Source organism: Lutra lutra, chromosome 16 (assembly GCF_902655055.1).
Source record: "Lutra lutra chromosome 16, mLutLut1.2, whole genome shotgun sequence".
Lineage (NCBI taxonomy): Eukaryota > Metazoa > Chordata > Mammalia > Carnivora > Mustelidae > Lutra > Lutra lutra.
The window spans coordinates 27352212-27363037 of record NC_062293.1 but is presented as its reverse complement, the minus strand read 5'-3'; the positions used below and the strand labels follow the sequence as shown (position 1 = coordinate 27363037).

The 10826-nt window shown below is 48.6% G+C and overlaps 1 protein-coding gene across 4 annotated transcripts in view; it reads left to right on the top strand.

Annotated features, from left to right (window-relative positions):
* The first annotated feature begins 703 nt into the window (after nucleotides 1-703).
* The window catches only part of CA10 (carbonic anhydrase 10), a 514780-nt gene continuing 504657 nt past the window's right edge, over nucleotides 704-10826 (top strand). Inside the window, exons 1-2 of one of the 4 annotated variants that reach the window (XM_047709128.1) lie at nucleotides 704-793; nucleotides 2351-2983. In XM_047709128.1, the coding sequence (XP_047565084.1) occupies nucleotides 2923-2983 (61 nt within the window). In that variant the 5' untranslated portion in view covers nucleotides 704-793; nucleotides 2351-2922. Of the gene's footprint in view, nucleotides 794-1089; nucleotides 1453-2350; nucleotides 2984-10826 lie in introns of those variants that run through there. The other 3 variants (XM_047709129.1, XM_047709126.1, XM_047709127.1) reach the window with 3 other exon arrangements.

Below are 10826 nucleotides of genomic sequence, written 5' to 3'. Positions count from 1 at the left end.
AGAGACAAACACCCCCCCCCCCCCATATATTTCCCAAAGGGGCTAATTCTCACTATCTTAGATTCTTTAAATGTTCTGAGGTCTCAGTGACTTCCCCGCTGAGAGCCTCGGAACTCCCCGCCTAAGAATTCTTCATCTGGGCCTAGATTTTTTTCAGGTGCTGACCACTTGGGAGTCCTTGGCCACACCTCCCGGTTAAAGCAAGTCCTCCAGGTGGTTCTTCTTCCCAATCCCCAGGGGCATCAGGACTACGCAGCTCCCCAAACCGGCCCAACCCAGGATGCTTAGGCTGGTTGGCTCCGCACCCCTCCTCCCCCGCTCCTCGCCACCTCCACCCCACCCCCGCCACTCTGCAAAAAGATCCGCCAGACTCCTTGGGCATTTGGAGTCCGTTCAGGAAGCCTGGGAGCGCCGCAGTGTTACTACTCTTTGGGCTCCAACCCTGCCCCACCAGACGCCACACAGCCTGGAAGCCTCACTAATTTGTGTGCGGATGTCCGGTACCCTCCCTTCTTCTCCCTTTCCACTTATCCACCCTTGCTGCGGTTATTAGCCCGAGACTCGCACTGAAATGGATTCTAAACACCAGAAATTTAAAAAAAAAAAAAAAAAAGTGTAAAAAATCCCCCGCTGGTTACGTGTGTATTTGTGTTTGTTGTGTGTGTCCATCCGCGCTTGTGCAAAATCTCCAAACGTCACAGTTTGCAATCCGGACAAGCGCGCCGAGAAACCCGAGATCTTTCCAGGGATTTCCCCCTCCCTTGCCCTTCTCTTCTTCAGCACTCCCAAAGAGGTAGGTCTGGGGCTTTCTCAAAACGCTGCTGCGGCGACCGAGGCAATGCAAATATGCTACGATCTGTCTCGTCTTCTCTCGCTCCCAGCCCTCTTCTCGGGCGAACAGTCCCGAGCGCAGGGTTTCCTCCCAATTCCCCCCGCATCTGCATTCCGAGCCGCTGCGCGGGTGCTCGTCCTTCCCCGGGTCGCGACGAGCCGTTCTGCGCACCCGCGGCCTCCGGCCTGGGCCTGGGCCACCGCCACGGCGGTGGGTGGTGCTCACACCGCCCCCACCTTCCCCCGGGGCCTCGGAGAGCCGCGCGCTGGGCGTGTGCGCGCGCGCGCGCGGGTTTGGTGGGGGAATCTCCTTCGGTGGAAGCTGCTGAGTGTCGCTGGCGGAGAGTATTCTGGAGCCCCGCAAAAGCCTCCAAAGCACTTGAGCTTCCCGAAAGAAAACCAGAATAAAAGACCGAAACGAAGGGAAGCCCGCTCCGGTGAAGCCCGGGTTTCCAGTAGTCTCGGATCCGCCCGGAGCTGAGCAGAGGCGCAGTTGGCAGAGGCCACTGCTCGCGCCCGGACTTGGAAAGACGGTTTTTTCCCCCTTCGGGGAGGAGGGAGGTGAGGGACTCGCGGGCGAGAGTTGCACCTGGTCTAGGAACGTGCAGAGAGAACTCTGGGGTAAGTAGTGTTCCGGCACTGGAGCTGAAAGGGGGAAGGAAGAGGGGGGGCAGGAGAGGGACGAGAGGGAGAGGGCAGGGAATGAATTATGCAAAAAAAAAAAAAAAAAAAAAAAATTCCCACTATTCTGCAGCAGAGAGAGAGCGCATCACAGCGCCCCAGCTGAGTCCCGCCCGGGTCTCCCGCGCCCGAGCGGCTGGCGCGAAGTTCTTTCCAGTCTTTCCAAGGAGATGAGAAACTCCCCAATCCTGGAGGGCAACCGAGCGGCGGGGGCCCAGGCGTCTCCGCGCTGGTCCGCAGCTCCGACGCCCAGCCCTTACCTCCTCCTTCTGGCCGCGCTGAGCCTCGGCTCCCCAGCCCGGCCTCCTGCCTCCGCCCCCCCCGCCCCGGGCGGCGGGGCTGCCGCGGAGGCTGGCGGCTGCGGGGACGCTCACCTGGCCGGGCCGCCCCCTCCTCCCCCTCCACCCGCCCACACCTGCCCTCCTCCTCCCCTCCGAATCCGGCAGCGCCGAGCTCCGTAGGCGAGGAAATAACGACCCCTGCAGTTGCATTGCGGAAAATCGCGGCGGCGGCGGCGGCGGCTCTAGTTGCGGGCGATGGAAGCGAGGCAACTGGGGGTTCCGGGGAGCCCAGGAAAATAGCAGAGGAACGAGAAGCGCGCGCCCGACGTGGGGAGCCCGTGGGCCCCCGACGCGCCCGGGTCCCAGGCTCCCCGCCTTCTGCGCTCTGCGCCCTGGACGCGCCGCCCGAGCCGGGTTCAGAGGCGGCGGGCTGAGCGCGGACTTGGGGAGCAGGGAGGGTCGGCGGAGGCTGCCGGCGGTTTCGGGCAATAATTCCTGCCTCTCTTTCTCTGTCTCCCCTGTCTGCGGTGTCGTCTCCTCCCCCCGCCCCCCGGAAGCAGGAGGAGAGCGACCCCGGAGCGCGGCAGCCAGCCTCTGACCATGCCCCGGTGAGGGGGGCGGACTTCGAGGGCAACTTGTCGCGGACTACCTGGGCTTAGCCAGCGAGCTGCGAGCGCCGGGGGCCCGGAACTGTGCGGCGCGGCCCGGCGGGGGGCTATCGTCTATGTCTTCTTGGGGCGCCAGGCGGATCGGGGTCTCGTTTTTGCAGGAAGAGCCCGGCGCTGGTGGCTTCAGGTGGCTGCCGCCGCCGTTGTTAGTGCTGTTTCCGCCTCTCTTGCGAGGAGCAGAGACCGGCGATCGGGGAGACCTCCGGGGCAGCGAGAAGTCGGACATGTGTCAGCACATCTGGGGCGCACATCCGTCGAGCCCGAGGGGAGATTTGCCGGAACAATTCAAACTGCGATATTGATCTTGGGGGTGACTGTCCCTGGCTGGCTGTCGGGTGGGAGTGCGAGTGTGCGCTCGCTCGCAAGTGTGTGCGTGTTTGTATGTGTGTGTGCTGTGTCGGGCTCCCCCCTTCCCCCCCTGTTTTCCCGTCGAGTGATGCACTTGGAATGAGAATCAGAGGATGGAAATAGTCTGGGAGGTGCTTTTTCTTCTTCAAGCCAATTTCATCGTCTGCATATCAGGTATGGGACGCGCTGGAGTCACTGGAGGGTTTTGGTTACGTTGTGCTGTTTGGAATGTGTGGGGTTTTATTGTGTATAGACTGTCAAGTAGCCTCGCGGGGTAGGAGGGGAAGGGGGTGGTGGCAGAGACCCTTGCAGCTAGCTCTTTGGGTTTGCTGCCTTCGGAATGAAAAAAAAACCTTCTAAGCCCAAGGGGTGTGTGTGTGTGTGTGTGTGTGTGTGTGTGCGCGCGCGCGCGCGCGTCCGCGCGCCTGTGTCTGTGTGTCTGTTTGTGTGTGGTGTGGTTAGTATCTGTGTGGAGTCCTGGAACATAGAAGCATTGAGGGATAAGAACGAAAGGGCAGATAGATCAGTGTTGATTTTCAACTGCTTTCCTGGTTGAGAACTCTGGCCCCGAATATCTGAGCCTTGGCAACCCCCACCCCCATCCCCTGTTTTTCACAAAGTTCCCAAACTCGGTGGTTCCTGGCTGGCAAAATGGACGCAGAGCCCTGCCCTGGTATCTAGGCACTTTTGAGAGACTGCGGGAGGATGCGGGACTATAGAGTGCCACCAGCAGGGACCGGAGGGATGTGGAGGTCCTCCATGCCTTCCCCAAGCACATCAGGACTGGCCATGATGGTCTGAAACGTGCTAGCATGCCCAGCTCCACAAGTAAAGGCAAAATCTGCCTGCAACAACACGGTATCATAAATACCACTCTGGATTGTAGCCTGTCGGATTCCCAGTGGCCAGGATTTGCTAGCCCAGACTCACTGATCTCAGGCTACTCCCACCAGTCTGTGGTTTCAGGAGTGATGAGGTGAATGAGGTAGGGCTTGTGCCCGCCTACGCCTGTGTGTCTGTGTGTTGAAGGGGATTCTGATTTCCAAGCAGCGTCTTTGTTGGTGCAGGGAGTTGGTGGTGTGGAGGGGAGCCCTGAGAAAAAGCCCCAAGATCAGCAGTATATCACAGTTCAGTTCCTCCTCCCACTGACAGTGTCGCCTGGATTTCACCTCCCACCTGTCATTAAAGCGGCTAGGGTAGGACCCATTTGCAGGGCACCCCTGTGCCTGCATTCCCCCTGCATAAGTGGGGACTCAGCTAACTTCCCATAAAGTCACCAGAAGAGGAGGGCAGGAACGTTGCCCCTGTGAGCAGCCCCGTAGCAGGATTGAGGTGGAGGGCCCTGTTTCCTGCCTCTTCCTTCAGCCCAGCCAGTCCCTACCTCCTAACCCACACCTGGTTTTGAGTGTTAAAAATCCTTGTCTGTACTTACCCTGGACCTAGTTCCAAATACCACTGTTCAGTGTCAACTTTCTCCTCTTAGGGCAGGAATAGGGAATCTTCTATTCAAAATCATTCTCTTTGGCCACCCAACTAAACATTTTGCCTCTGAAATACTTTCGGAAGACAATAAAAAGTGCCTGCGACCATCCCAAATCCTCTAGTGGGACCTGTTTTACCCCATCCTACATCAAAGAGGAAAAATTCCCAGGTGACTTATAAGGGTTGATACCAGACATATAACCAGGCCTGGGTAGCATCTTACAAGAGCACATTTTAAATGTTTCTTTTCCACAACTCTTTCAAACTGGTCTCTCTTGTTCTGTAATATTTCACTAGCTAGAAAATAGCCTTCCCCTGCCTCTCTCCACCATCATAAGTAATTCATAAAGCAGCCAAGCCAGCTGAGTCCATTTAGGATTAACAAAAGGTTAACATTCACTGAAGCTCTGGATCCCCCAAACTCCCTTCTCCCCAGCCCCTACCCTGCACTTGGCCAGGCCATCACAGGGGAACCCTCAGAGACTGGGTCCGTTCTGAGCCTCCAAAAGAGAACTTAGTGGGCACCTTACCACAGCTCTACTTGATTTGGTGTCTCTGTGACTAACTTCTATAAATACAAGTATTAGGAGGGGGTTATTTCCAACCCAGAAGAGGTGCTGTGAAGTATGTGGCCTTTCACAATTATTTACTAAATAATCTTCATTGCTATCTAATAAGGGGGTAAAGGTGTAAGCAAAATTGCTAGCTATTAGCCAAACACAGAAAACTATGTTAGCGTTCCAAATGCCTAGTTAAGCTCTGCATGAATTTATTAATTAATTATGCTTTGTGAAGACATTTAGGCAGAACTGTGACATTATGTACTCTTCATTTACACATCCATGAACTTAATTCTCAAAGGCTGTTCTTTCTCCACAGCCAAGGTGGCCTCCCTCCCCAAACAACTACCCATTCAGTGATTTCCATGTACTAATTCTGATTAATAATATAATGATGATTCACAGTTGCCATGATTTGGGGACTTTTTTTTTTTTTTTCTTTCCCTCCCCTCTAGCAGCCTTAAGAGGTATAGTTATGCAGGGCACTAAGGTTGAATAATTGTGGCTCAGGGAGAGTTTAGTGGGTCTTTCATTTCTGTTTCCATGATTTGCAGTTTTAATTTACTCAACGACTGAGCTTTACCAAAAGGAACATAACCCTGCGATCATAGACTCTACTAAATCTTAAATTTAAAAAAAAAATTAAAAAAACAAAGCACCTCTCTCCCATCTTGGGGTAAATTATCCTACCCAGTAAATGGGTACTAATTCTTTCTGAGTTACCAAGCCTCAGTGATTGATGCATGGTTAGGGTTGACTTCATTATTAGAAAAGGTCAGCAAAGCAGTCTGCAGTGTAAACATTTTGCAGAAGGAAAATTTTGGTGGTAGATCTGGCCTCTAGTGATTGAATTTCACTTGGTAGCCTTGGCTTTCAGAAACACTCTGGTGCTTTGTTGCTCTGTGTTTTGTTAAGCAAAGATTCCCACACTTAGCTCTCCCCATTCTGCCAATTAAGTGTCCCCCGAAGCATTTTCTCTCAGGGTCTGTGTGCATATATTTCTTAAAATACAGAGCTCTGGGCTTGGTATGTTTGATGGCTCTGCGCTCCTCATTTGGTCGTGATGAAGCTGTCAGCAAATGGGACTTGGGGGGGGGGGGTTGGTTCTCCTTGATCAGCCTTAGCCAGCTGCTGAGGCTGGAGCGTGCGTGCCTTCCATTTGCACGATCATATCCATGTTGGCTACTGGAGGCCAGCACAGCTAGGTTTAAGAGGGAATGTCATGGTCTGGGAGGTCTTCTGTTCCCCATCAGACTCAGATATCATTTTGCCGAAAGTGTAAGGCAGTCAAGATCTGTGAAGAAGAGAGAAGGAGACAGAGAGAGAGTGGGAAATAGAGGAGAATGAGGATGATTTTTTCCTGTGCTAGCTAGAGCACCATTCCATTCTTACAAAAGCAGCTCGGATCAGCGAGAATGAATGCTTAGCAGCACCGGGAGAGAATTTCCTGGCCCAGAGACAGCTGTCTGATTTCATTTCCACAACACATCCTACTTGCCTCTATGTAACTTTACGTCTTTGCCAGTTTATTCATCATAATAACGGCAATAGCAATTAAAACGATGTGGTGCTTTCATCAATATTACATAACATGGCACATATTTTCATTCATCTCTTCTTAGAGTTTGTAGGGTAATTTTAGAGACGAGGCCACCAAAGCCTACAGCGGTTCCGCGGGCAGGATTCGCATCCAGGTCTGAGTCAGAATTCAGGATGGCACTTATTTTTCTGGCTCAGGATTTCTTTTAAATATTTTATTCGGTGTGTATATATATATATATATATATATACATATATATATATATGTATATATATATATATATACATATATATATATGTATATATATATATATATATATATATACTTATTTATTTATTGGGATATCTCTGAGTTGAAAGAATGAATTACGTTAAATGGATGCGCGTCTTAGTTTGGAAGTAGAAGCTCGGGGTGATTGCTGTTCTGTCCTGGACATAAGGTAGCATTTGAGTTGTATATGACTGTCAGGCAAACGGATGAGACCGTTACCTGGGTTTACTGCCAGCCCCTTGGATCAGCCATCCCTATAAGCAAGGAATATTTCCTACACTCTTTTCCTAATTGGGAAATTGGAAAATAAAATGGTTTCCCTTCAGTGTCTCTACATTTAGAGAGGGGATAATTGTCCATACCCCACACCTTTGTGACATGGATTAAATGAGATAATGCGTTCAGTGATGTTTTTCACTTGGCCCAATATCTGAGGCAGAGAAAGCTTGCAATAATATAATTTTTTTCCTACAAATCAGGCACTGCGCAGGTTTTTTGAGGCTGTGACAGAACAGAGCCTTTACCTTCCTCACTTTATAGTGTTTAAAAGCAAAAAGAAAATCATGAGCAAGCGCATTTTTTAACATTGAGCATTTTCCTCCTACTTTCAAGGACGGCTTCGCCTAACAACTTTGAACAATCTCTTAATTTTCTTTCTCATATAAATGAAACTGGTAGCATTGGGCTTTGGTGCCTATTATGAGTAAAACTCACTTTATCTCTGTGAGCCCCGTACTGAGGTGAGGCTTGGAACGTTTAATACATCACCTGGGAACGACGTCGTACTTAATACCCAGGGGAGCAACAGAATTTTCCTCCTTCTGTTTGTAAATTATCACTCTGTATAAACCCAGCTTTCAAGTGCCAAGATGGCAAACTATATAAGCTATCAATATGATTTGAAAGAGAACATTCCATTAAATACGAAAAGAACCCCCATCCCCACAAAGACTATTTATCTGATGATCTCATGGTCTTTCTTTCTTTCTTTCTTTCTTTCTTTCTTTCTTTTTTTTTAAGATTTTTAATTTATTTGACAGGCAGAGATCACAAGTATGCAGAGGCAGGTGGGGTGGGGGGCAGGGCGGGGAAGCAGGCTCCCTGCTGAACAGAGAGCCGATGCTGGGCTCCATCCCAGGACCCTGAGATCAATGACCTGAGCCAAAGGCAGAGGCTTAACCCGCTGAGCCACCCAGGTGGCTCTCATTGGTTTGTTTAAATCCAGTTTGCTGTGTGATGTCATAGAGCCCAGTCACTAACAGATCCCATCATCAGAGATGGGACTTTCTTGTCCGAGAGACAAGAGTCTTTCCGAGTAATAAAAAGCCCCTGGGGAAAAGGAGAGATGTCAAGGTGGAGAATCATTTTCTTGGATGGGGAGGAGAGGAGGTTGGATGGCCATCCTAGGCCATTAGTACATAATACCTCAGCCTTTGATTATTGATTGATTGATTATTGATTAAGCATTGATGATTAAGCATTACATCTTTGCACCTGGGGTTTAGGTCAGGAAAAGATCCAGGCATCATAAATACCTATGGTGGTGGGGGGCCTGGATGGCTCAGTGGGTTAAGCCTCTGCCTTCACCTCAGGTCATGATCTTGGGGTCCTGAGATTGAGTCCTGCTTCAGGCTCTCTGCTTAGTGGGGAGCCTGCTTCCCCACCTCTCTCTCTGCCTGCCTCTCTGCCTACTTGTGATCTCTTTCTGTAAAATAAATGAAATCTTAAAAAAAAAAAATCTATGGCGGCAAGCCTTCATAGAAAGAGTATGGAACTTGGAAGACCTACCCCGCAGTCATACTCTTCCATAATTACCTCTTTGGGGGATTCTTTCAGACATTTTGAGTCTCGGTTTCCTCCTCTATAAAATAAAAATGATCACTTCTTTGCCCAGTCCAAAGGATCGTTGAGGGAACAACAGAGGGAGATCCTGAATGTTCTTTGGGTTGCACAAATGTAAAGCATTTGTGTCTTTACTGTACTGTGGGATGATCTGCACTTAAGGTAGAGATATAAAAGCAAAGTTGCGATACATACACACAATGTAGAGTGCTATAAAATCATGTGAATAATGAGTGCTTAATCGTTAAGATAGGACAGCAAAGTTGTGATGCACAAAGTTATCGTGATATGAAATAATAAGACTAGTTAGTCTTATTATTTCATAAAGGACATATATGCCACAGAAGAGAGAAGTCCAGACATGAAGGGAAAGGAGAATATTGGATAGATGTTGGAGGTTTGGAAGGAAGAGATGGAGGGACTCCTTCATCCAAAGCAGAGGAATAGGAATGAGTGATATACAGGGAAGACAGTCCCAATTGGAATAAAAGTTCCCTTTAGGATGCTAGAAAGTTGGGATAAGCCCATGTTGGGAGCTATTGAACTGAGGAAAAAATATGGAGTGTCTTCAGATATTTAATTTCTTGGTGATTTTTATTTTTTATTATTTTTTTTTAATTTTTAAAGAGATTTTATTTATTTATTTGACAGAGGGAACACAAGTGGGCAGAGAGGCAGGCAGAGGGGGGTCGGGTAGCAGGGTCCCCGCTGAGCAGAGAGCCCGATGCAGGACTCAATCCCAGGACCCTGGGATCATGACCTGAGCCGAAGGCAGAGGCTTAATCCCTGAGCCACCCAGGCACCCCGGTGATTTTTATTTTTTTAATTATGGATTTTTGCCTGTATTCAGTGGACTTGGTTAAAATTTGTTTGAAATCCCACCATTTCTTTGGGTTTTAAATTCTTGTTGCAAGTTTCTAACTACTGCTGTACTTTGCATAGTTTGGGATTGGAGATGGTTGAGTCTGGCAGACACTTCAGCTTTCTCTTCTGTAGTAAAATGGACATGATACTTACTTCCCAAGGATTTTGATCCTACAGGATAATTGTAAGGAGCAGAACAATATTTGTAAAATGCTAACAGGGTGTCTGGAATACATTTACCATGGACCAGATTACCCATACCATAGGAGAGTAAGCATGGGCTTTGGAACCGAGATAGACCTGTACATAATATTCCTTCCTTTGATATTTTCTCCTGCTATGTGGTCTTAGAGAAGTTGTTTAACTTCTCTGAGCCTCTGTAAAATCTGTAAAATGAGGAGTGGGAAAAAAAAAAAAAAAAACAAGATCCTGCCATGGCTCGTGACGTGTAGTAGTGACTCAGTGAATGACAGCTACCGCATAAAATCATCACCATCGTTGTCATCGACAACTATCCTTGTTATTGACACTTCGGACCTGTTCTTGTAAATTCCAGTAAATCATTCAGTCATTTCTTCATTGTTCAACAAAATAGCATTGTCGGCTAACTATGTGCCAGGGATAAGAATCACAAAAATGAACAACCTCTGATCCTCAATATTTCCAAGACAGGAGATAGAGGTGTGCACAAAGTGTTACAGGAGTGTGAAGAAGGAACATGTTGGTGGATACAAGTGGGGAAGTGAGAGGCGCCTGGGTGGCTTAGTGGGTTAAGCCTCTGCCTTCAGATCTTCAGGTCACAAATCCAGTCCCACATCTGGCTCCTTGCCCAGCAGGGAACCTGTTTCTCCCTCTACCTGCCATTCCCCCAACTGTGTTCTTGCTCTCTCTCCGACAAATAAATAAATTCTTGAAAAAAAAAAAAAAGTGGGGATGGTAAAGGTTCCATAGAGGAACATTTGAACGAGGTTACAAGACTACCTGAGCTTTCAAAAGAACAGGAAAAAGAAAAAAAAGACATATCATGAGGCAAAACTAGTAGGTTGACAGGAAGGAATGAGAGAAAACAAGGATTAGAAGTGCGGTGAGCTGGGCATAGGCAGTGGGTGGGCTGCAATAAAGGACTGTAGACAGGACTGGAAGAATAACCTGGGACCAGTGGGCAGGGGTGAGTTAGCCAAGTTAAGAAGTTCAGACTTTTTCTTTTAGTTATGAGGAGTTAAGAGGGAGGTAAGGAAAATGACATTAAAAAAAAAAAAAAAGAGGTTTACGTGCAATTCTTTTTAAACTTTGATTTCAATAAGTAATAACTCAGAAACCCAATTCCTCGTCTTCTTGTCAGTCTTTATTCTTGCTCACAACACCCATTTTAAAAAGAATGGTGGAATAGATCAATTAAGCCATTATGGAACATTCTGAGGGACAGTTGTCCTATCTGTTATGGACCTGCTTTACCCTC